The following is a 25,962-nucleotide window of genomic DNA, read 5'->3' as shown; positions in this document are numbered from 1 at the left end:
CCATTCCCTGTAGCTCCTATGGGCTGCAGTGAATACCTAAATTACTGCTAGGGCTCTTAAGCTGTGAAGAAAGACTCTTGATTGATAATAGTAAGTGTTAACCAATCAAGAATGATTGGGGGTGGAGCAGTGGTCAGTCAGCTGTCAGGATAAAGAGAGTTCCTACTTGGGTATATCTGAGTATATCATAACATTGGTATATCTGGGTAGCATAAACAAAGCAGTGCAGAGCTGGAGACTAGACTGTCATCCTCAGCCAATCACACAATAACAGAGTAATATCCAGGCAGGAAGGCCACAGATTTTCCTTGATGGGAGCGGAATGATGATGGACACCCCCCTAGCAGAAGGCATCATTAAACCCTTGTTTGGTTATCAGATGCTATTCCAGTTGACATTTATTTTAAAACGTGTGTGCGCGCGCACACCATATAGCATAGCAAGTTGTTCCAGAGTGTACCTTAATACTCAAGGGAAGCTTTTTAAGGAGCCCAAGGACCACAGCAGGAAAAGGGTGGTGGGAGAAGAGAGAGTTCTATTGTGTATGCACATCGTTCCAGATACAGGGTTTTTTTAAAAAAATCCAGCTACTATTTTTATGGATGGATGTAAAGTTTTCTGAAACACTTCTGTTTTTTATTCTAGCACATTGCATCAGAAAACTGCTCAAAACCAGGAGGAGCCAGAGAAAGATCTTGATAAGAATACTGTCTGTTTGAAGTAAGTCTTCCCTTTTGAAGTCATGCACTGATAAATTTTATACGTAGCAATTAAGCGATTAGTGTGTCACAGTGTTCAAAAGTTTGATGGTGTGTTCATTATTGAAATTCTGGATATTTCAGAAGTTTTAGCACCTTGGACACATCACAGGAAAGGAAACGTAAAAAGTCATGAACGTTTGTGACAGTTGTTTTGATCATATAAAATGCAAGACATTCTAATATTGTGCCACTTCATGAAAAATCTGTATCTGGCTGGCTCATTGCTTAGGGCAGAGATTATTTGCTGGTGGCTGATGTTCTGAATTCCTGCATTCTATCTTGGCAAAAAGCTGCTGGGAATGGAATAATAGCTACTGCTTTTGAACAAAGACATAACAGTTGTGAAGAGCAAGAGTCCAGTAGCACCTAGAAGACTAACAACATTTGTGGTAGGGTATGAGCTTTCGTGACTCACAAAAGCTCATACCCTACCACGTATTTTGTTAATATTATAGGTGCTACTGGACTCTCGCTCTTTTCTGCTGCTACAGACAAACAAAGCTACCCATTTTGATCTATAACAGTTGTGGCTGATGTAGTAGCACAGTAAGCTTCAGCAGCTGGACATTCACTCTCACATCAAAGCAGCATCTCTGGTTACTTTCTTACCCAGCAGTACTGTTGGATACTTCACAGAAGTACCCTTGCTGGCTTTTTAAAAAACAGAACAACTTAGTGAAGTATTGTTAACCATCCTCAAAGAGCCTTCTTCCAGCCTGAGGAGTCTTCAGCAATTCCTCCAGTGGGAGAGCCACATAAGTTGGAGAAAGGGTCCTTGGGCTGGAGGAAGGCTTCAAATGTTGCTCAGGGGTTAAAAGCCCTTTGGGGCTATGCACTCCCGACTGAATATCCTGCTGGACCGGCTTACAGTTGCCTCTCCCTCTTGTGGGGGCTGGAGAAGCCCCCTCCTCCTGGCTAATCAGCAGAGAGGCCAGTTCTAAGCATGTGGCCCAATGCTCAGTGATGCCACTTAAGGGAGCCTCTAGAAAGACTCGTGCATTAGGCTCTTCATAAAAGATGTTAAACTGTCAAGAAATGCTTATTGCAAAACTATCGTGGCATCTTATAAGCGTGTTGTTTTTAGCCTTATTTTTAGCTGATAAAATATCTAGAGGTCATATAAGGGCTTGGTGAATTGGTCAGAATTAACAATTAACTGTATTTGTTTTTTTGCAGGCTCCTACAGTTTTTAAACCCTGATCCTCTGAAAGCTAGTGACAGATATGATGAGAAAGAGGTACTTTAGAAATTAACTTTTTGGATTTGTTCGGAGAAAATTTTGTGCTCTTGATTTCTAGCTGTGTGTGATCCTGTAACCAGACGAGTCGCACCTTTAAAATGTTTGTTGCATAGCAGGAAGAGATCATATAAATGTGAAACAACTTATGACTGCCTTCAGATGGGGTAACTGACAATTGAATAATTAAGCTCTACTGATATACGGCACTGGTATTCATGACATTTTCTTAGTGAGAAGCTGCATGCATAAAACCGGCTTTGTGCCTACCCTGAAAACGTGTTAAAATGTAAAGTAGAAATACATGTTGGAGTGAGGTATAAAGTACTGTCCATTGTAGTCTTCTTGTTGGTATCTTCACCTTTAGGGATTTCACGTGAATGTCAGCACACGTCTTCCCATTGTTCTTAGTAATGGAATTGATCCGTGCACCACTCTTGAAACTGCACCACTCTTTCCTGAACTGAGAAAGGTAATAATTTGTTATACCATGTATTAGATCATATATGTGAAAAAATTTCTTGCTTACTGATAGCTGTAGTTGTTATGTGGGACCATAGCTCAGCGGCAGAGCATGTGCTTCGTACACAGATAGTCCCCAGTTCAATCCCAGCATCTTCAGTTAAAATTTTAATTTTGTAGGGCAAGAAATGACTGTTTCATTTTTTCTTGTAAAAGAATATTGAAGAACTATCTGTGTTGAAAATCTTACAAAAGTGGGCTGTGGTCCAGTGAACCTGTATACATGTATAATTGCAGGTGGAGGTTTCCTTGGAATTTCTGCAGAGTCAGTTAATGCTGCTTAGTGTTGCCTGTATGCATAGTAAAGGTTCATTTGATTACAATCCCAGTCTTAAATATTTTCTTGTAAGCAAATGCATAGATGATTAATTTTATTTTTCATTTTGGGGTAGGAGCTTCTCCGGAATCAGGTCCTAGGTCCTAACCACATACAGTCATATTCCTGGCCACCAATAGCTCGTGGGTGTGATTCAGTTATCATCTTTCCTGAAAATGATCCACTTGTATATCTTCCACCACTTATTACATTCTTGCAGTCAAGGAGTTGCTATGTGTCCCTGCCAGCTAGGAGTGGTGTAAGTAGAACATTCAGTTTGTTCAGATACCTCCTGCATTTCAGTAGAGTCTTCAGGAAATACGGTTAAAGAAGTAACACACATGGCTCTCTTTTGGTAATTGTTTATTTAGAGGTAGGTTCTCAGTTTTAAGCAGAATCAGCCCTGGGTGGGATGAATATGAACATGTGGCATTTGTTGGAAGTCAGCATTCCTTGAATGTATAAATCTTTGTTTACTAGTTTGTGAGGAAGAGACACCTCAAACCAGCTATTTTTTTTCTGGCAGTACTTGCCACTAAGCAGTCCTGGCCCATCTTTTTGCAGTACCAGCAAAACTTCCCACAGTACTGGCACCTCTTTCTATGCCACCTACCAACCCAAATAGGGTACACAAGGCAGCAAAAGCCATGAGTACCAGCACCTCTTTTTTAAGAAAAAAAACCCTGCAGTAAACCTGATGATCCTGCAAGAGTTTGCTTTAAAAAGTTCTGTGACCAAATTATAGAGATGCAGGTGCCTTAAAATTCCATGTAGAAAGATAATGGAATCTGTTGGACTGTGGGACTCCAAAAAATTGGAAGAAAATTTGCAAGGTGAAGATGGCTACTGTTAAACCATAATTTTAACACAGTTGTATAAAGGGGTGCTAAGGAGGCACTTTTTATCTATTTTCGGTTATGTAATCCTTTTTTGTCAACATACCACATCCTCTTACTGTTTTTAAATGAACATTTACAAGTTACACTGTACGTAGCTTATGGCACACATAAATCTGTCCTTGCAGTCATGCAAGTCCAAAGAGACACCTGAAACTAAAAAAGAGAACCCAAAGCTATCTGTACAGTTGCTTCTCTGGTTTCATGGAACCAAACTAAATGTATATAAAAGTATTCAGGGTGGAGGTGGCAGCAGAAAAATAGTTAAGAGAGCTTTGTTTTTAAAAAATGACTGAACCATGGTAGTAACAATTTTCCCCACATGGGCTTTAATACAAACAAAAATCTATAGTCTGATGAATGGCTTCTATAATTTTTCTTAAAATGGATTCGTCCTGATTTATAAAGTGTTTCTAATCTTAACTGTGTGTGTATTGACTGAGGTGTCTTTCTGGATTCTAGCCAGTAGCATTAATTGTGTGCCCTGGATGGAAGAAGGCTGAACAGGTGTTTGAGTTACTAGAAATCTACACCCGTTGTTCTAGGCCTCTGCACCCCATGTTGCTTTTATTGGGATTGAACAAAGAAGATATCAAGAGTGTGAAAATTCCAAGAGGATGTAAGGATAACTTGATTATGTATATTAAAAAGGATGAAAGAATTTGAATAAGTAACATCTAGAGCTAGGTCATAGCAAAACCAAAATTACAATCATAAGCATACAATAGAAAATCACTTCATAGCCTTAATTTATTGTTAAGCGACCTATCACAAGTGGGACTAGGTAAATGTGAAGGAGGTGCAGGAAGGAAAAATGGTACAAAAACTGCCTCTTTGACATTATCTAACAACAGTATTGGACTGTTATATACAGTTCAGCCCTAAATCAAGTTACTTCCTTCTGAATACATTGAAGTCAGTGATCTTAGAAGGGCATAACTCTTTAAGATTATAATCTTTTAAACAATGTAGTAAGTTTTGGAATGGTGGGGGGTCATACAAAATTCATTGTTCATATTTTGTCTAACAACCCCATCTTTATATGCCTTAACCACATCTGCTTCCTGTTCATTCTAGCCCAAACATTCCAAATGGTTTAAATGTCTGAAAAGTATATGAAGGCCCTTCACACTAATATATAGGGCAGCTTGTATTCACTGGTGACGGTGAGCTTCCTAAGCACTTGATGGGGAGGTAGTTATTCAGTGAATAGGAACATGAAGGATTTCAAAACAATGCACCCTGTATAATCCTCTTTTATTGAACACTTCAGAGTCATAATCACCTTTGCGTTCTTATTCTCAATACTTAATAGCATTACCCAGCTGTGTGATCAAATAATTACCGCAAGTGATTTTTTTTTTAAATGTAGAAAAGTAATGGACAAGTAGAGTCCAGTTGCACCCATCTAGTTATCATCCACAGTAATCCATCACATGGTATGCATGCAAAAGAGAATACACGGACGCACATATACATGTATACATGCGCGCACACAATCACAAGCATTTAAAGCACAACCATAAATACAAGGTAACAAGCAGGAGACCCGCAAGGATATGCAGGGGGACATCTCATTTTCCCGGCCCTCTCTATTTCCTCTTTCTGTTTCCTGAAAGACCCATAGACACTCTTCCTGCTTCTTTTCACTCCTTCCCATCTACTAGCCAACCTACCGTCATCTGTCCTCCTGTCTTTAGCTTTCACTACTTCTCTCCCCCTCACAGCCCCTACAGAAAAATTATGACCCAGTTGTGTGATGCCTGCCCCTAGGACTGGCTCAGTTGCATGGTGGGGAGCTCATGTGAACAGGTGGGGGCACCCCATTTACCCCTGTATCCACCATCCCACACTATTTCTCTTTGCTCCCCCCTGGCAACTCCTATACTTAATCTTTCCTCAGTTCCTTCTTTCTTTCCCAACCACCAACCATCTTACCTTTTTTCTGTCCCTCATTTTCAGCTATATTATTTATTCATTTACACCCTGCCTTTTTCCACAATGGGGACTCAAAACAGCTTATAGTGTTCTCCTCGCCTCCTTTTTATCCTCACAACAACCCTGTGAGGCTGAGAGCACATGACTGGCCAAGGTCACTCATGGAGCATCATGGCAGAATTGGGATTTGAACCTGGGTGTCCCGGATTCTGGTCTTAAACTCTAATCACTACACGCGCTGGCTTTTGTCAGATGGCTCATGTTGAGCAATAGTGAGTAACTCTGCCTGGGTGAGTCATGGAAGTCATGTGGTACAAGTTGCCAATGGCTGTTGCTGGGCCCAGCTCTGATGAGTTTTCCTCAAAGGCCAGACAGACCTAGAAAGATCCCTTCCCCCACCCGTTACCTTTTACTGATGGAAAAAACAGTCGGAAGACTGGCAAAATGCTGTTGTGGTTGTCTGGCAATCTCTGCAATGGCTACTGGGAGCTCCTTTTGTAAAGGTACAGGTGCATCTTCGATTGCTTGTTTTTAGTTTGCGGTTATTTTTGCAAACCTGGGGCTTTTCTCGGGTTTGTAGAAAGATCTGGCTTATCTGTTCACGGCTCCAGTCTCCAGATTTATGTATCCAAGATTTGGTCATGTTGAGAATTAACTATAGTTACACGATTAGTATGTCAGAATGTCGCCGGGGAGATCCAGGTTCAAATCTTCAGCCTGTCTTGAAGCATACTTGGGGTGACCTTGGGCCAGTCATGTCCACTAGGTGGTTGTGGGGAAGAAGTAAACATACTCTTCCCCAAGTATCTTGGAGGATGTATGTGATAAATGTCAAATAATACTACACTTGTATAGGTACTGATGAGTTTCTTCTAACTATAGGCGAGGTCATTATAACAACCCCTCATAACGTTACACGGCTGTTTGAATGGCATAGTTTAATGTTCCTCAAGCTTTGCCATCTTGTGTTTGATGAGGTCGAGGTGTTGTTCTCTAAAGCAAATGAACAAGTAAGTATAATTCTGTTCATCTGATACGAAAGTGCTTCATTATGCAGTTAATGTCTATTTTAAGGCAAGATGTATTTCGTTGGATCTAGGCCATATTTTCAGCTGACAGAAATGCCTTCCATCAATGGAATAGAACTTTTCTGTCTCCCCTCTTTATCTCCCCAAAATGCTGCTTCTGGGAGTCGGGAGAGCCTCAGGAATGGAATGAGAAATTGTGGGCGGGGGGGGGGGGGTCTGCAACAGGAAAGAAGAATCGGTGGAAATAATGTCTCCCCTTCCATTAGTGGGAAATTTAATCTGGATCCAACTCACCTGCAGTTGTCCCCAGTCAAGATGGCCCCCACCAAATCAACTATATACAGTGTTACTTAGCCCAAATATATACATTGCTGAAATGTGATTCCTAGTCCCTGGTGTTCGTGTTAACTAAAAAGATATATGAGAAAAGAAGAAATGGCAGGTGCCGAGTCAGGAATACCCTATGCTTTGCTTGAGTCAAAGACCTAATTCCTTCAAAGAAGAAAAAGAAGGTGCCCTCAAGTTGCAATCAACTCATGACGATCACATCTGTGGGACATTCCAGGCAAGAGACCAGCAGAGGTGATTTGCCTTTGCTTTCCTCCAGATAGGAACTACAGTCTCCCCTGGTGTTCTCTCGTCCAAGTACTAACCGTGGCTGATCCTGCTTAGCTTCCAAACTCTGACAAGCTCAGGCTAAGCTGGGCTATTCAGCCTGTTAATTCAAATTCAGTTTCCATCAAAACTAGCCCTGAAATAAAGTTTTTGACTAGATGATTAACAGTTCCTGTGGTTATCCCATCACTACCTAACAATAAAATTACCTATAGCTTTACCCTGTTGACAGATTGAAAAGATAATTATTCCTGTTCTGTAGATGTTAAACATTTTAGACTATTACAAAAACCACCTCATCACTGAAGAGAGGGAATCTGCACCACAGCAGATTGTTGCTGTTGGAAGCCATTGGAACAAAAGCCTACAGTATTTAACCAAAGAGTACATGAATGATCCATATGTTGTGATCACATCCATGGAAGAAGCAGCCATATACGGGAACGTACAACAGGTAATAGGTGTATGTTGCTTTTGCATATTTCGTAGTGTGTTGGTGAGTCTCTGGATTAGGTGGGTGCAAGAAACTAGCTTTTGAGGCACTAGAATGCCTGTGGATGTGTAGAAATTAAATGACTTGTGATGAGTGGTGCAGCTTGTGCAGGGATCTAAGGAAAGTAGTGTAGTTGCTTTTGAGTGGTTGAGCCTCACAAAAAGACGACTGCAGTATTGGGGGAATGGCTGCTGCTGAAATGCTAAGAGGGGTTGTTGTAGGTAGAATAGTATATGGACATGGAAAAAATCAATTGGTCAGGTCAATGAGTTGTACATTTTGTCAGTTCCAAAAACAGCAAGAATGGCTCGTATGAAGCCGCCTGTGAGATCAGCTGCTGTACGTAATCCAGTTAATGGATTAAAAAAATATTAAGGGAGGGGAGGAATCCTCAAGGACTTGGGATTTCTCGAGTAGGTAAGATTCCTGGGTAACGGTGAGTTTGGGGTAAGGTTCCTAGGTTTATAACTGTTCCTACCAGATCAAATAAAAGTATCTGCTGAAACTGAGGATTCCTATATGTCATAAGAAACTTCACATTTAGCATAGTATTATCAGTAGCTTAGTGTTTAGACGAATTACTTTTATCTCTAATATAACCAACCGTAAAATAGTCTTTGGCTTTTTATCAAGAACAATCTAATCTTGTAACATTTAATAACTTTGTACTACATGCTACTTCAGGTGGTACAGCTATGTCTTGAGTGTGACAGAGTCTCTACATTACTTCAAGTATTGGATTTTACTCCTACTAATGGTCAGAAGACATTGGTTTTCACCCGTTCTACAGAAGAAACAGATACAGTTTCCAAGGTATTCTCTCCCCCTGCCCTAAAAATATGGATTGCCAGAAAAAACCTTGTGGTCCCTGAAATCTTGTGGGAAGAGGTGCTGTAAATGACATGAGCTGAACACTAGTTTAAAAATCCTAAGAGTGGTATTTAGAAGTGTGAACAGTTTTTACAGTATAAATGAAAGGCCTCTTTTTGGATCATATTAAAGAGATTTATGAGTAGTGGTGGTTTCTCTCCACCCTATCCTCATAGTTACTAAGCAGATAAATAGATGGACAGGATTAAATGTTGTTTCAGAAGGGAAAGCTTTTTTTCCTTGACCATGCAATTGCAAATCTGTCAGGGTTTTTTTTTTTTCCTGGGGAAAGAGATGGGGGAACTCTCACTCTGGGCAACTCCTGGGAGGAGGTGGTATGCCTCTCATTACGTGCGTGCTGTGCATGTGCGCTCTTGGGACATATCACGCAGTCCGTGGCCACACCTGGAATGCTCCTGTGCTTCATGGGGGATCTGATATGGCCTGGATAAAGCTTAATTCAGCCTGGATCGGGCCTGAATCGGCCCAGAACAGGCTGCTCCACTACGGGGGAACACTCCCCCACCTGGCAGTGGCTGGATCTGGGCCAAAATTCGGCCTAAAATGGCCCAGATCAGCCTGGAACAGGCTGCTGCCGCATGGGAGAGCACTTCCCTGCCCAGCAGCAGCCTGTTCCAGGCTGTTCCGGCCCCATTTCAGGACCAAAACCACGCCGAAATGGGGAGAGCACTCCCCTGCCCAGCAGCGGCCCAAACCTGGCCAGTTTGGCCCTGATCCAGGCTGTTTCAGGCCCTAAATGGGCCTGAAATCTCTGAAACAGCACAGATCTGGGCCAAAACAGCCTGAAGCAGGCCCTGACCTGGCCGTTTTGACCTGGATCCTGGCTGTTTGGGGCCCTAAATGGTCCCAAAACAGCCCGAATTGGGGCTAAAACAGTCTGGAACAGGCTGCTTCTGGGTGGGGCAGCCCTCCCCTGCCCGGTACTGGACTGATCTTGGCTGTTTAGGCCCTTTTCGGCCCCAATCCAGGCCGTTTCAGGCCCCAAATGGGCCCAAAATGACCAAAACACCCTGGATTGAGGCCGAAACTGCCTGGAACGGGCCACTCCTCCCCCACCTGGCAGCAGCCCAATCTGGGCCCCAAATGGGCCATTTTAAAAATACCCATGTGACATCAGTCACATGGTAAAGAGGAGTCGGAAAGCTGTTTTCCGGCTCAAAAAAAGGCCCTGGTCTGCCCATCTGTAAATGTATTCTCGAGTCCTTTATATTGCAATCCCCATTATTTGAAACCATTCTCATTTTCATAATCAGGCAGTGGAAAGCACTTCAATTTTTTGCTTGAAAATACAGCCTGGAATTGATTTTGATTATGCTGTAGCACTGTGGAACCAAAGATTTAGCTCTGGCACACATACTGTATTAGGTAAGTATTTTTTTCTTCTTGAATGGGTTTACTTGAGAGTCTTTTGCAAAATTGTGAAATGTTGGTTACTTTTGGTTAGAATACCATGAGGTGATTACATAATTTACAGAACATTGTTCAGTTTCAGATTAAAGGCAAAATGTTTTGTGGATTATGGCAATTTATAAAAAAATTAAATGTTTTATGGGAGAGGAACTATTACCAGAGAGAACTATTACCATACTGGTAGAACTATTCTCTTCAATTAGAGCTCAAAGCAGTTCATATCATAATAGGTGTTGTGTTATTCTATAGTCCTTATGGATATTTCTCTATGATGACATTACATGAACTGCAAAAGATGGGGCTTGTTGTCATATTGGAGCTTAACTAATGTCACTATATGGAATTGCAGGAGGGCACCCATAACTTAAAATGCTACATTGTGAGATGATGCCCTTTGTTAGGAGCCAGGCTGTAAAATGTTAACAATGAACGTCAGTCTGACCGTTTTGTCTTTTCAGAGTTTGAGTAAGCTACAACTTACAAGAAACCTGTCAGTTACTTACTTTCTTTGCAATTTCTGTTTTTCTTTGCAGTTTTAACTGATGACTGCATGCCAGCCCTAGGAATTACTGATGCAACATGTGTTGTCCATTTCAGTTTTCCTACCTCCCCAAGAATCTTCGGTGCGCGTTTATACAGCATGTCTGCTAACTTCCAAAATTCATTTGAAAAGGTCTGCACAAACCAAAAGTGAGCCAGATAGTGCTGTGAGATCACATCCTGAAAGTCTTGGGTGGAGGAGGGACCAAAAGTTGAGCTCAGCTCTGACTCCTTCCCCCCTTTTTCTGCTTTTATGTCCCCATATATTCCTACCATACCAGCCCTATTAGCCCATCCTACCCTGATCTTATCCGAGCTTGGAAGTTAAGCAGGTTGGCCCTGATTAGTACTTGGATGGGAGGCCACCATGGAAAACGGGGGCTGCTATGCTGAGGAAAGCAATGGCAAACCATATATGCTCATCTCTTGCCTTGAAAAGACCATAAGGTGGGATCACCATGAGTCCATTTTGACTCAGTGGCTCATATTACCTTTGGATCTCTGCCAGTGATTTTTGGTTCTTCCATTCTACCACCTTCAGCTGCCTTTCCCAGGCTTTTTACTTCTTTAATGCCTGAAACCCTCTCTAAGAATATCTGTGAGGTGTCGCTCCCTTGAAATCCATCCTCAGTTACATCTGCTCACATTCGTCCTTCTCTTCTGCCTCGTCTCATCCTTTCGTTTGTCCCACTGTCACAATTTAGATTGTAAGGTTCTTGGAGCCCTTCCTTTCACTCTTATTAATATGCTCTGTAAAGCACCCTGTTCAGCTCACAGCTCGGGATCATACAGGAAGATTAAAGGCAAGGTGTTTTTTTCTATTTCCTCCCCCCTTTTAAGGTATTGTCTCTGGACCAAGGAGAACCAAAGGCAAAATCCATCTTGTTGTTGACAGAGAAGAGTGCGTGCCATGCTGCTGGGGTGCTTCGTTATTTGGAACGCACAGAAGCCAAAATACCACCCGAACTGTGTGACTTTATAGCTGGAGTGCTTGAAGCCAAAGAAGATAGCAAGAGTGGGAGGCCTCTCTGTCACTACCTTAAAGCATATGGAGTTTGCAAGTAAGAAAAACACCAAGCTACTTCCCTTGTTTTTCATGGTTTTTCCGGTGTATCGTGTGAGAATGTTGCAAAACGTAAACAGAATTTATCTGCTGTCTGCTAGCTATGTTTTTTGGTGAACACTTTCGGTTATTCCACCCCTGCCTTTCCCCCTTCCAATAATGCATGGTACCTGATCCATTAGCAGTAAGAAACTGGTTGATGAGAGTTGGGCAGGTTGGAAAAACCTTTTTGGTGGCCAGTTCAGTATTGCAATCCAGACTTCCAGAAGGGAAATAGCGGGAATGGTGGAGGGGATGCTGTAAAGCCTGTAAGAATGGGGAGCCTTGTTTCACTGGTGTGAAACATGGGCTGCATTCCAGGGGCATTAACGGACTGGGTGGCAGGGAATGGTTAGTAGAGCTTGAGCCTCTGCAGAAAGCTTACGGCTCTCAAGGTAATCCCCACTCTGTCAAATACATATATATATATTTATTATCTAGGAATAACTTGGCATGTGGTGTTACTTTCATTTTTAAAAGGAAATATTTAATGAATAAAACATCCTTAGAAGGGTGTTTTTGGTGTGTGGTATGTTACGCATGAAGTTAAAATCTGCACTATTTTTGTTTACTCCCAACTGCCCCTTATATGGTAGCAGTGTGTATTGACTGAAACAGGATAAGAGACTAGCTAAAGTTTCCTAAAGCTCTTGGAGATGTGTGTGTGATTTGAGCCCAAAAGTTATCCGTCTCAGAGGAGTCCACTTTTTGCACGAGTTAAGTGTGAGATTGGAAGGAGGCACACTCAGTAGTGACTCATGCATTAAAGTCCTATCCAAGGACAAGTAATTTTCTTCCATTGCTACATAAGGGGTGGCTGGTTGACCTGGCCACATCTAATGACAACGTAGTCTCTGCTGATTCGCCACTCTCTCTCAAGGATGATTGAAGGATGGAGAGCCTGGTAGTAAATCAGGCAGAAATGCTGTGAGCAGCTTCCTATTAGGACTGGAGACTGTGGGTCCACAAGAAATTAATTAATGAATTAATTAATCTGGGCATTCTATTCTCCCCCCCTCCACACACAATACAACTTGGAAATTATGCTCAGTTGGCTTTGTAATGTCATCTCCCACCAGTGAGGTTACTCTCATGGTTAACATACAGGGGGTCATAATGGTTAGTGCACTTCTGTGCTTTGTTGTTCTTTCTAGCCTCATGTTTTCTCCTGCTTGCAAAACCCTCTCCCCCAATTTTGTAGCCACATTTGTCTTTCCAGAATAGTTCTTCCTCGTTGTTTAACTCTGTCACTTTATGAACGTTGCAGGGATAAACACCGCTGTCCAGATCGACATCAAATTAATTTGCAAATAGATTCACCCCGAAAAGTGACGGATGAAACTCTCCCTATAGCAGGAAATGTAACGGTGAGTTAGTAAAGCAGTTTTTAAAAATCTTTGCATTTTAAATATGTAGCTTGACAGAGAGAGCGTTCAGACTCAGAAGGTCTGGCTGTGTAGCATTAGACTTCTGAAGCGGGCCTGAATATGCCACAATAGACTAGAAAGCAAGGGATTGGCAAGCAGCTGATGGAACTGAACCTTCTCTGCTCCCAGAGCGAATGTTTCTCCAGCTCCTTTTCCCAGATACTTCCTTTGTAGGCAGGGCACAAATACTGGATCTGACCCCGGCAGAGAGAGAAGCATCTTGGGAAGGGGGGTGCAATGAGGTAAGCCACTGGCAAGTTCTGCTTCACCCATTTTTTGCAGTTTAGATGGATGTTCCCAAACTCCACTTCATATATCATAGGGGCAGATCCAAATTTAAAACAGGTATCTGTCACAGTTGTGGTTAGTTTAGCCCTGAACACTAGAAAATCTACATGGCTTATTTTCTGTAAGTATGCCATTCTCTCCTCTTTACGTACATTTCTACCATTTCAGATACTACCACTTTTCATTGTGGATGCCACACGGTACTTTGGCCGCATAGTAGGTAAACCAAAGGATCAGTATACATCTCTTGCTGAAGAGCTGAAAGAGTATTACAAAAAAGCTAGCAATCGTATTTCTGTTGACACAGTGGAGAAGCTGGCAATGTGTGGATTGCAAGAAGAAAATTCTTTCCACAGGTAGAGTACTTAGATCAGTGATGCCTAGTGGAGCGCCTGCTGATGTTTCCTGGTGCCCTCTTGTTTCCTCCCCAGAATGACGTGTGACACATTTTGGGACTAGACACCTAGCCAAAAGGTTTTCCATCACAATTTCTTGCCTCCTGCACCAGGGTCCCCAGCAGGAATTTAAAAGGTTCAGAGATAGAATCTCAGGCCTGAGCCAGTGACTGGGGAATGAGGTAAACTGATAGGGAAAGGGTGATTTATTTTTCAAAGAAGCAAGAACAGTTTATTTAAAAGAAAAAAACCTGAAGTAAATATTAACGTTCAACAAGGAGTTGTGAGATTTCAGGCTTCAAACTGTATATGCTAAGGAAAAAGATCCTTTCTGGGCAGGTTAATTACATATTAATACATTCTGCTGCAATTTAAATATGCAGTTGACCAAGGAAATCCTGCTGGGAATACTTACTTTTCAACTGCAGACCACCACGGCTACCCATCTGAAACTTTTTACACTTACAGTGCAATCCTGAGTAGAGTTACTTCAGTCTAAACCAGTCTTAAGATCCAATACCTTTAATTGTACACTTCTGTTAAATTAACCCCTCAAAAGACCTTTCTGTTTAGCTTCCAACTAGAGATGGACATGAACCGAAATACGAACCAAAATTAAGCACGAACCAGGCCGGTTCGTGGTTCACAAACCAGCAGTTCATCAGGTCCCATTTCTGATGAACCGCTACAAATTTTAGGCTGGTTCGTTTTTTGGTTTGTCACTGCAGGCAGCCTGGTGCCAATCAGTCAGTTTCCTAGGCAACAGGGGATGGACTTCCTGCAGACCTTCTGCTGGCCCAGAAGTGATGATTTTCTGACCTGGATATGATGTTTTTACAAACCAAACGAACCGGTTCGCGAACCAGGGGCAGCTTCGTGAATGTTCGTGGTTCGTGAAATTTGACGAACCACATGGTTTGGAGGTTTTCCGGTTCATGCCCATCTCTACTTCCAACTGGTCAAAATCTTAACAGATTCCTGTTTTCCAAGCTTACACCTCCTGTTGGCTGGTTCAGAGCACCACTCTCTGAACCAGCCACTCTGGCTCCTGTTTTGCTGGGGTAATTTTTCCTGTTGTGCCTGTCACATGCCTCTTACCCAAAGCAAAGAGCTACTCCTGGTTTTCCTCTACGTCACTGCAGTAGGAAGTACTTCAAAAGACTGCAAGAGACATCAGCTTTGGGGTCTGCAGGGAGCATTCATTCCAAAAGAGCTGCCTCCATCACAGGATAACACTTGGGTTTGAACCTCCCAGTGGTTTGTGATTGGTCCTGCTTCTCCAATAGTGGCTATTTTTGGAGTGGTGCCCACTGCCCTTTCTCATTATTCCAAACATGCCCACAGGTTGAACACAATAGAGGGCATATGACCCTAGTATTCTGCAAAAAGATTATTTAACAGTGAGACAGTCTAAAAGCCTAGATTTTAGCAGATTGAAATAATTTTCTAGCACACTTTCCTATTCTCTTAAAGGGTTCAAGTACTGGAAGTGGCAGCAAAAGAAGAAAATTGTGTATTTTATAGTGTTTGTATCAAGTACATAGATGAAGGTCGATCTGGTCAAGTCCAGAATTATCAGTTGCTGAACCTGCCAGAAAAATTTCAAGTCTTCCCCCCTCAGGCTGTGGAATTTATTGTTTGTAGGGTTAAACCTATTGATAAAGAAACAGAGTGGCATCCAAAGGTAAGACTGTCTATTTCTACTAAAGAATTGCAAATCTAGTCTTTTTCCAGATGTCATAGTGAACCATCCCACTAGAATTTATTTATTTAAGAATAAAACAACTAACAAAGTTAAAAACGTAATAAATTATCTCACAAAATACAACCGTTAAAATACTACAGTCTGATAAAGGACCCCAGAACCAGGACAATAAAAAATCCCACTTTAGCCTACACTGAACTTGCCATGAATTTCAAAGGGCTCAAAACCTCCTGTCTCCGGAGATCGAAAAAGGCAGAGGCAGAAGTAAACAAGGCAGTTAATTCTCTGTGTGTCAAGAGAATGTGGTAAGATTCTTTCTGTAATGCCTTACAATATCATGATGGGAGATTCCATCCCTTGGAAGAAAAATACAGTGGTCTGAATTATTTTAGCATGCTAATGTTTGTTTAATATGGTTTTATGCTCCCTAGCTAATACTTTTCTTCTAGGGAAGAAAATTCAAGTGAATCAATCACCTAGTGGTTTTTCGAAGTGTAACATAATTCAAAATGTAACGTGTAGTTAATAATCAAGCATCACATTCCCTTTGGGCCAAATCGTGTGTGTGCTGCAAGTTCTGTGTCCAGGGTTCCCAGTATTTTGTTGTTGTTTTGTCACACAGAATCAGACTGGGACCCTGTGTATGGAGGGGGGTTGTTTTTCCCACATGCAATTTTTCTGACCTGAAATGACCCCAGGAAGCTGCTGTTGGCCCTGTTGGGAAAATGTCATGGTGGAGAAAGGTTACCCTCTCATCCCTTCTCAATCCTGATGTGAATCAGATCCCCCTCAAAGCTTTTTTTAAAAAAATAAATAAATCACTTGTCTAAAATAATTTAAACTAAATCACTATCTGGACATAGAACTCCCAGCATGTCTCTGATTTGGCCCTTTAACAGTTTAAAAGTACAACCATAACCCTTTGCTACCTTTCCAATCTAACTCATTTGCAATTCTCAAATTTTTCCGTAAAATTTTCTGAGATGAGGAAGTGACTAGTTGTGCTTGTTCCAAATCTGTCAGTGTGTCCCTCTTTTTCCTTAGGTACAGTCTTTGGAATTCAAAAGTTGAAGTTGTCAATACTTGGTCTGGGAAAGAAGGGAAGGAAAGGGGACTCCTACCCATAGTGAATTTGCAAATCTGTTTGGAAAGGATTGCCTTCCACTAAGAATTGCACTAGAAGGCTTCTGTGACACCCCCCCCCCCCCCACCGACTTAAACAACTTAAATGGCACTACAGGCGTATTTAAATCTAAAAATAACAAAATATTTTATTTAACCGAGGGGAAAGGTCAGGTGAAATCAGGGGATGAAAATTTGTGACGTAACTTAATACAAATAACTCTGATGTAAAATCAGTACATGCACAAACTTTAGTTCTTATTTTTCAGACTAATGAGCGTTTCTTAAGCTCTTCACAATTACCTAAATCTTTATGTTGAGTGGCTTTTGTTCCATTGCTTTCCCAAACTACTAGTACACTTTCTTTGAGTATTGTTTTACTCTTTTGGTTTCCAGAATGCTGATACCTTCTTTCCAGTACCCAAACCCATTCTCTTGAAACACCAGTACTTGTTGAGAGTTTTTAACTGACTCTTAAGGTCTCCAAAGGCAGTTTCTAACCACACCAGGCAAGGGATCTCTTCACTCATCAGAGCTAACTCCCTGTTTAACTGGGTAGGGAATTCTCCTCTCACTAAAGATCTATCCCCTTTCTTTGGCCCAAATGGAAAACTGCACCTACTTCCCGAACTTCCTTGCCAACTTTCCCCCAGTTCTCCTTATCTGTGTTAAACTGCTCTCAGTCAGGGCTGAATCTCGAAACTATCAGTACTCTACTCCTCTCAGTCAGGGCTGAAATCAGACTGCCTTTTCCCCAGCATCCAGTTCAGAAGTATTTTCTCTGTTCAACTCCTGCTACTCAGATTTCTTGCAGTAGCCTGTCACTCAAGTGTCTCTGTTTCTGTGAAGAATTAACCTTTCACAGTCCTTCAACAGTATGTACAGCATTTCTAAGCTTTTAAAAAGTGCAGTCGGTCATATCTTCTGATTAATACAGGCATGCTGAAGTCATTTTAAGTCATTTCGTATCTGAGGGTGGTTTTTTGTTGTTATTGTTAGGTTACTAGATACATCCATCAAAAGATCAGAGGAAAACCACATGAAGCAAAAATAATACTTACCTTGGGAAACACTATTTGGGTGGATCCAATGGTATGTGATATTATTTATTTTATTTCCTTTCCTTGTAAACACCCTAGAGGCCTTCCCCTCTCTTTTCTTTAAAAATGGTATCTAGATACCTTACGGTACTATGGCATCTGTTGCTTTTGAAAACAGTATCGAGTCCTTGGGTTGGTGGCATCCCCAGTATAGCAAGTTTACATGTTAACTCTGGGACCATAAATCTGAGCCAACACAATCAATTGACAGTATTGTGTCTGCATAATCAGTCTTCCTTCTCAGAATATCTGGAATCAAAGACATATGAGAGGAATTGTTTAGAAACATTGACTGTTGTTTGACATTATTGTCTAAAATTTGATTAAAACTAATTCCATTATCCCAATATAGACAGTTATTTGGAGGCTTTGACTATTAGACTATTTTGCAGCTAGATAACAGAGAAAAATACACTGGGTTGGATGCCATAAAAATTTCCATGCCTTGGAAGTGCAACTTCCTTTACCTCTGCAACCCAAAATTCCCCCAACCCCCTAAAAGCTGCTCTGAGGGATGGGATACCCAAAATGTATAATGGAGGAGTTGGAGGGCTGCTGTGGGAAGGGAGAGTTGTAAACACACACACACTCATGCACACAAAATCAAAAAGAGTCCAGTAGCACCTTTAAGACTAACCAATTTTATTGTAGCATAAGCTTTCAAGAATCAAGTTCTCTTCGTCAGATGCCTGATCAAAATCTGGATCTATGACTCATGCACACGCATACCATGTATGTGGATCTTTACAATGGGATCCAACTCATTGTTTTTAGTAGAGCATCGCAAACAATTTTAAGTTTGCATAATAAAATCAGCTAACAGTTTTGCCTGGAATTATTTACCAGCTAAGATTGTGAGAATGATGCATTTTGTGTTTTCAATATATACAAATCGGGATTTTATTCATTTTGCTTTTTATCTTAAGTAAGGTGGGCTGGCTGCCTGTTCTCCCTGGTCAGGGGATTTGTCCTGGTCAAAAGATACAATAAGGTGCCCAGTTAAGTTGGCACTCGTATGTTGTAGCATACTCTCCTGTGACAATGCTAGCCTTCAGTCCCAGTGGTCTGGCTATATCCAGGGTTTTGCCTCTGGTTAGCAGTTAAAAGAAGTAGTAGTGAAGGAAGTTGGATAAGGGGAGATGGTTGGTATTGTGTTCTTGCCTACGAAGGTACAGGAGATGAAATGCTGGAACGGGTGATCAGGATCAGAAGGAAGTAGGAGCTGCATATGAGTGCCGTTAAAGGAAGTGCTTATTTGTACTAAAATTCCAGGTTCGGGTCACTAGACTCTTAGATCTGAAGACTTCTATCAATGAATACAATGTTCGCTCTGAGATTCTGTCGACTGGAATGGGAGTTGACAATCCAGAACACACACAAGAACTCCAGAGGTTGTTTCAAAATGCTGGACTAGCCCCTGAGAAAAAAGACTTGCCTCCATTGTAAGGGGATTATCTTTATTCTTGTCTGTTCAAAGAATGAGACTTAGTTCACTCAATAAGTAAATATTAAGCTAAATAAATAGGATATATGTGCACTGCAGTTATCAAGCGACAGATCACGGTAACATTGCAATCATCTTACTGGCTCAATGACTGCATTAGCCATTTCTCTGTTCTCCATAGCTTCATAACACTAAGGGTGGTCCTCACACAGCAAATGTGTCATGGCTGTTGAAATTACTTTCTGTATGTGAGAACAATTTCAGTATGTTGTGAACATCAGCAAAGCTGCTGAAGAGCCTGTGTGGCATAGTGGGGTAGACTACCAGACTAGGATCTGGGAGATCCAGATTTGAATCTCCACTCCTAACATGAAGTTCTCTGGGAGACCTTAAGACAGTCATACTCTCATCCTCACTTGTCTCTTGGGAGGGGCAGGGGGGGGGTGTTGTGAGAATAAGAAAGGGAAAGGGAAATAGGTTTTTTTTCTCCCTTTCAGAATGCATCTTCTGAAATGTGGAGCAAGTGAGCTGGCCACGCCTGCTTCACAAAATGGCTCGGATCAAGTCGGGGTTAGTTCAGAGAGCATCCAAGAAGAGGTCAGTTCCAGCGTGCCAAGTGCAGAAGACAATGCCATTATTGATGATGGTGGTTCTCAAGTCATTTTGCAAAATCACTGTGGTAAATTTCAGTCATTCTTATTAACCAGCTAAAACTCCTGTAACAAAAGTAATATAAATTACTGATGGTTCTGGAGCAGAATGCAGAATGTTCATGCACATTTTGTAGAAATAGGAATTCCAGTATTGCATAATGTTTAAAAGGTTCTGATAATACATGGAAATTTTAAAGTACTGTTGGATGGATTATGGTTTATCCAGGGGGTCATAGAATCATAGAGTTGGAAGGGATCTTCAGGGTCATCTAGTCTAACCCCCCTGCACAATGCAGGAAATTCAGAACCACCTTCTCCCCCCCCCCCCCAAACCCAGTGACCCCCTGCTCCATGCCCAGAAGATGACAAAAACATCCAGGATCCCTGGTCAAAGTGGCCTGGAGAAAATTGCTTCCTGACCCCAAAATGGTGATTGTCTTTACCCTGGGTGTGTAAGAAGGGGCCACAAGAACTAAGCTCTGATGTAACCCTGCCCTCCCTCTCATGAGCTACTTAGGTTCACAAAATCAGCATTGATGTCAGATGCTGACATCTGCTTAAAAACCTCCAAAGAAGGAGAGCCCACCACCTTCTGAGGAAGCCTGTTGAGTGAGGTTGCTATTGCATAGTAAGAAAAGCTACATTATTGAAGGTTATCAGCCTCCAAATTGGAACAGTGACAGCAGCCCAATCTAGCATGTCCTGTTTTCCATTGGCTTTTGTCCCATAAATCCTCACCTATGTCTAACCTTGCCTGTACCATGCCTCCTCCATTGGGCATTCTCTGGTTTTGGGGAGCTGTTCCCATTCCTTACCATATTCATTTCCTACTCTGCCTTAGAGTGTGCCCAAACCCTCTTATCCCTGACATATGACGCATACGATCTATGCCCCCAAACAAATAGGTCTTTGAATCAACAGGGACACCCAATGAGACATCCGATGAGTAATTTACCAATTGAAAAATATTTGTAATATGGGCTGAGTCAGCTGAGCTTGTTTTGTCTTTAATTTAGATGAAGCCATACAAAATAAGAAGGCCGAAGAATCTCCAAAGCCACATGACAAATGGTACTGAGATGTTATGTATGCAGTTGGACATACAGCTGGGGCTCAGAGTGGGTTATCCTTGGCTGCCAAAAGCTAGTCTGAATAATGTGACTGGGATCTCTTCTGGAAAATGTACATATGAGTCTCTGGAAGGATAGAATTTTGAAGCTGAGGGCAGCCTCCAGAAATGCTTCCCTTGTGGACTGAGTTGACATAGAAACGGAGTACTTCAAAGTCAATATCCCCACTTGATTGTTAAGGTTCATAATCTTGGTTATGCTTAAGGTCAAACTGTAGATGTTATGGTGTCCACGAGTCTGACCTGCCAGCTATTCTGGCACTTGAAAGGGGAGGGGAGGGTGACAACACAAGATTGCCTGGTCCTGCTGAGCTGCAGACTCAGTCAGAATTGTGTCCTCTCAGCATTTTTAAAGGGCTGAGTTCTTCTGTTAAATGGCATTAGCAGGTCAGACCTGTGGACACCATATTGCCTAGTTTAGCATTTAGTGTGGGTTGCTTAGAGCCAGCAGAGTCTATACTGGTTTAATGAAACCAGTATAAACACAGACACTAAAGCAACTGACTGAATGTGTTTTAGTGACCCAGTCACTTCAGGGGATAATCCACAATACTTGACACCTGTCGAAGCACCAGAACTGTCAGAGGCAGCCCTGGATAATTTATCAGTCTGATTTTTTTTTTCAGCCTGCCCTTCCTCCAGGGAGTTTCAGGCATTCTAGATAGCACTTTCCCCCTCCAGAGGAAAACACCTCTGCGACCAGGATGGATCCACAGAATCCAGTCCATGGTCAGGATCCCTTAGCACTTCCTTGTCTATCACAAGCTGACATTGCAAACTTTTCTGTGGCATTTGCTATTCTTCCATTTCTAATGTTAATATTCTTTTCTGCATGGGTATTAAGTCCAAGTGAGGATGTCACCCAGATGCTTCCAGAAAGCTCACAAGCAAAACATGAAGGAGATGACCACCTCCTGTCAGTTGCTGCACCATCTGGTATTCAGAGGTATGTTGTTTCTGCATACGGAGCTTCTATTTTGGCTGTAGTTTTATGTAAAGATGCCTTTTACTCTGTTGTGGTAGAGCAGTGGCGTCTGTTGCTTATAAAGAGAATCGTTACTGAATGTTTAAAACTCACATAGAGGCATTTTTATTTTAATACCAAATCCTGTCCTAAAATTTCAGCTTCTATCCAGTAATAAAGTGGTTTGACAAGAGGGATGTTGTGGTTATGAAGATAAAATTACAGAATGTGACCAACTATGACTGCAGATTTTTCACTCAGAGGATCATTTTCAGGTAGATTGAAAACATTTTATCAGCCAAGATCAAGATATTGTGGTTTACTTTAGTTTACTATTCTTGAAATCCTGTCCACAGTGCTTTTGCAGGAGACAAATACTATTTGGCTGACATGGAGCTGCAAGATAGTATCCTCAAAGAAAAATCTGCATGCCTTCTTAAGAGCGACGAGCCTGTGATCACCCTGGCAAAAGAGAAGGAGGAACCTTGGTGCAACTTGCTAAAGCACAAAGTAAGTTTGTTAATTGAGCAGCTGCATCCCACGTGTAAGGCATTAGCACAGTAAATTAAAACACACTTAAATGTTTCTGTTAACAGAACCCTAATGTGACTTTTGATTTTGATCACTTGGAAGATTCCGAACAAAAAAGCCCCTTTCCTGTTGGTAAGCAATAACTGTGTTATGTATGTAGTCCCACCTACTAGCAAATGATGAAGTGCCTTTTGATGGGACGTATAGAAGGAGAAGCCTGCATGTTGCAGAGAGTTGGGGAAATGCCTGTCTGTGCACAATGTGTGTGGTAACCACTCGCTTTGAAAGTAAAGAGGTGCCCTCAGGGTCACCATTGTAGGAGGTTGGAAGTGGCTAAATCTGCCCTGGTCATCTAGTGGGTTGGATATTTAGCCCACACCTAGGTCCCTTTTGTTAGTTGTGGGCTGGATTGGAATGCTGTGGCTTCTATACTCATTTGTGCATGATGTGTCCTTTGCTTAACCAGGCGTTGGTTCTAAGAAGGTGTATCAGCTTGCTATAGAGGAAGAGGAAGAAGAGGAGGAATCTTCAGAAGCCAGTGACACAGAGAGCGATGATTTGTCTGCTGATTAATTTAGATTCAGGATTTGGGATTTAGAATGCCTTTTAGTCTTTGCTCATTGAAGACCCCATTGGGTCCCTCAGGGGCGGTTGGGTGCCATTTCCATAATGGTAGAATTCTACTAGCTGTCTTTAAGCACACTTACTTGGAAGTAAATACTGTTGAATCCAGTTGGATGTATTTCCAATGAAACATGCACAGGATTTCTGTGTTAACCATTTTGACTGTGATTTTCAAAACCCTGTTGCCACACGGGCCCTCTGATTTAACTCTTGGGGGCTGCAATCCTAAGCATTCTCATTTGGAAGTAAATTTCATTGAAGGCTGGCTGAGGCTGGCTCATGCAGCATATTTAGGCAGCACCGTTCTGAAGTGGTGGACCTGAGGAAGTGCAGTGAGCTGTACCACTTCTCAGGGCGGGAGGAGGGGGTCAGGTGTAAAAGCCTCCGGCAATTTAAAAAGAAAGTTAGCACATCAGCTATCCAAAGTCTGTCAGAATATCTAATTCCAGTCTTGATTCATTTAAGAATGGGGTAACCCTTAAGCTGTTATTAATAGGTATGTGATGGTGAATGTGTAAAGGTGTGAAATGGTAGAAGTTTTGTTTTTTGGAACCAAAGTTCAAATAGCTGATCTGTTTAAGCTTATCCTCATTTAAGAAGAATGTTTTTGTTCCCTGTTTTCAAGTTGAATATGTAATATATCAGCTATCGAACTGCAAACATCTCCTTTCTCCTGATCCAGCAAAGATAATAAAGCTAAACTTACACCACACACTGGCCCGAAACTCCAAGAGTGTGAGTGGGTAGATAATCTTAGGTTACTGCTGGCCTATTTTGTACGCAGTGTTCTATTTTAGCAAACAAAAAGGTTGCATTGGAAATAGGCCTAAATTTATTCCACCCTCATGTAAAGCAAAGGCTGCTCAAATATTTTTAAGAACTCTATGTACATCTTGCCAAATACGCAGAAGTACCCTAAATATAACCAAGTCCCTTTGCTGAAAGAGCTATCCTCAAGACGTTTTAGATCAAATCAGCTGTTCTGCAATTAAAGTGGTTCATTCTTAGGTCTTCAGAGGAGGGGAGGGGGTGAAATGACCAGCGATTACCTACCTAAGCTCTCTCCAAAAGACGATTGCAGCGTACAATAGTGGGGAGCAATTTCAAAGGGAAAAAACAGATCTCCAAAGGCATTGCAGGAAAGTCCGTCCTGCAAGGCTGCTCTGGTTAGCATTGTCTCCTGAGAGCCGTAATGCTAAATATGGGGGGTGAAGAAGGGGAATGAGATCAGAATGGCAGGTACAGCATGTGTAGGTGATGCGCCCGTTTCTAGGACTGTGCCACCGCCCTTCTGACCCTGACCGGTCTGTTTGGTCTAGGCACCGTCTGCAGGCTGAGTAAGGATTCAGCCTTCCTTCAGTTGTCTGCAGCTGGAAGTGCCCCCGATTCTCTGATTCAGTTTCGACTCTATATTGTCATGTTGCAGCAATTGCAGTACAGCAATTTACTCCATAAAAGAACTCAAGTTCTGAAGGAGAAAGCTGTTCACACTGAAAGGAAGATGTCAACAGTAGTTTTTTCCCCCCCAGGAAGTTCGTAACAAGGCCACAAATTATTCATTGCATGTACCTATTTCTTTTATGTGTTGACAAATTGTTATGTTATTGCTAGCTGATTTAAGATTGTAACGAGTAAAAAAAAGTGGGTTTTTTTTTCTTGGGAGGATGTGATTGATCCTTATGGAAACCCCCTCTGATCTGGTGCACCAGCTCTCGCTACCTGGGCTCATCAGATCTGGCCACGCTGTTCCATGCTTCTGTAACCTCGTGGTTGGATTACTGCATCACCCTCTACATGGGGCTGCCCCTGAAGACAACCTGGAAACTATTGTCAGGGGCTAGCTGCCAGTAACATACATTACCCATTTTGAAACAGCAACATTGGCAGCTGGTTTGTTTCCTGATTCAATTCAAGGTGCTGACCGTGACCTTTAAAGCCCTTCATGATTTGACAGCCACATATTTGAAGGACCGTCTCCTTCCATGGGTGCTCAGGCAGCCATTTGTTGGTTGTCCCACATTTTAGGGTGGCCTATCTGGCATGAACCAGAGCCCAGGTCTTTTCCATTGTGGCCCCACTTTGTGGAATGTGCTTCCTGAGGTGAGGGGAGCCCTCTCCTTGAAGATGGTGCTGCAGGACTTTTGAGCGGGTATTAAGGACAGGCATATTTTTAGGAGGCAGGGAGAGATTTTAGCTTGGTTTTTGGAAATTTTTAAATCATTTTGTAAGTTGCTTTGGGCAATGTGGAAAGGTGGGATATAAATGCTTAAATCAATAAACTCCTGTGTTGTCCTGAAGTGAGCAAGTTGCACTGGTATCTCTGTACAGGTGCCTCTCAGTTAAAAAAAAATAAACAAGTTACAGTAGCTGATCTTGCCTGGGAATTTCACATTGATGCTGAGTTACCTTTTTCACTGCAGTTGGTATGAGGGATCCCATTCCCCCGGTGAGGGCAGGGGATCCCCTGCTCCCACCTTTCACCCCCTGCCACTTACCTGGCCAGCAAGAGGAAAGGCCAGGGAATGGGCATCCCGGGAACACTTCTGGGGCCAGCGCAATGACAACACTGACATCACACTGCTTCAAGAATGCTTCTGTGTTTTGCAGAAGGCTGGTTTGAGCCCCAAATGGGCCAAATCAGGCCTATTTGAGGCCAAAATTTGCCTGCAGCAAAGCACGCGCACACTCCCTAACCTTGTGCAATGACCTCACTTCCCAGAAGTGACATCATGCTGGTGTGGGGCCACACAGGCCAAAAGCACCAGGAAGGTAAGTGCTGGGTACACAACTTCCTGCTGGGGGGATAAGGGGACTTGGCAACCCTAGCTTGG

The 25,962-nt window shown here is 42.2% G+C and overlaps 1 protein-coding gene across 1 annotated transcript in view; it reads left to right on the top strand.

Annotated features, from left to right (window-relative positions):
- TDRD12 (tudor domain containing 12) overlaps window positions 1–23,080 on the top strand; it is a 41,770-nt gene extending 18,690 nt beyond the window's left edge. Inside the window, exons 10-31 of the mRNA XM_055000265.1 lie at window positions 646–720; window positions 1,938–1,998; window positions 2,366–2,470; window positions 2,913–3,095; window positions 4,195–4,351; window positions 6,553–6,680; window positions 7,576–7,767; window positions 8,491–8,619; window positions 9,951–10,062; window positions 10,641–10,780; window positions 11,488–11,708; window positions 13,017–13,116; window positions 13,633–13,820; window positions 15,333–15,543; window positions 17,686–17,778; window positions 19,059–19,228; window positions 19,728–19,876; window positions 20,900–20,954; window positions 22,138–22,251; window positions 22,333–22,486; window positions 22,573–22,639; window positions 22,974–23,080. Of these exons, the coding sequence (XP_054856240.1) occupies window positions 646–720; window positions 1,938–1,998; window positions 2,366–2,470; window positions 2,913–3,095; window positions 4,195–4,351; window positions 6,553–6,680; window positions 7,576–7,767; window positions 8,491–8,619; window positions 9,951–10,062; window positions 10,641–10,780; window positions 11,488–11,708; window positions 13,017–13,116; window positions 13,633–13,820; window positions 15,333–15,543; window positions 17,686–17,778; window positions 19,059–19,228; window positions 19,728–19,876; window positions 20,900–20,954; window positions 22,138–22,251; window positions 22,333–22,486; window positions 22,573–22,639; window positions 22,974–23,080 (2,911 nt within the window). The remainder of the gene's footprint in view (window positions 1–645; window positions 721–1,937; window positions 1,999–2,365; window positions 2,471–2,912; window positions 3,096–4,194; window positions 4,352–6,552; window positions 6,681–7,575; window positions 7,768–8,490; window positions 8,620–9,950; window positions 10,063–10,640; window positions 10,781–11,487; window positions 11,709–13,016; window positions 13,117–13,632; window positions 13,821–15,332; window positions 15,544–17,685; window positions 17,779–19,058; window positions 19,229–19,727; window positions 19,877–20,899; window positions 20,955–22,137; window positions 22,252–22,332; window positions 22,487–22,572; window positions 22,640–22,973) is intronic.
- Window positions 23,081–25,962: the final 2,882 nt, after the last annotated feature.

This window comes from Eublepharis macularius, chromosome 16 (assembly GCF_028583425.1).
Source record: "Eublepharis macularius isolate TG4126 chromosome 16, MPM_Emac_v1.0, whole genome shotgun sequence".
NCBI lineage: Eukaryota > Metazoa > Chordata > Lepidosauria > Squamata > Eublepharidae > Eublepharis > Eublepharis macularius.
This window is presented reverse-complemented; position numbering and strand designations above follow the sequence as displayed.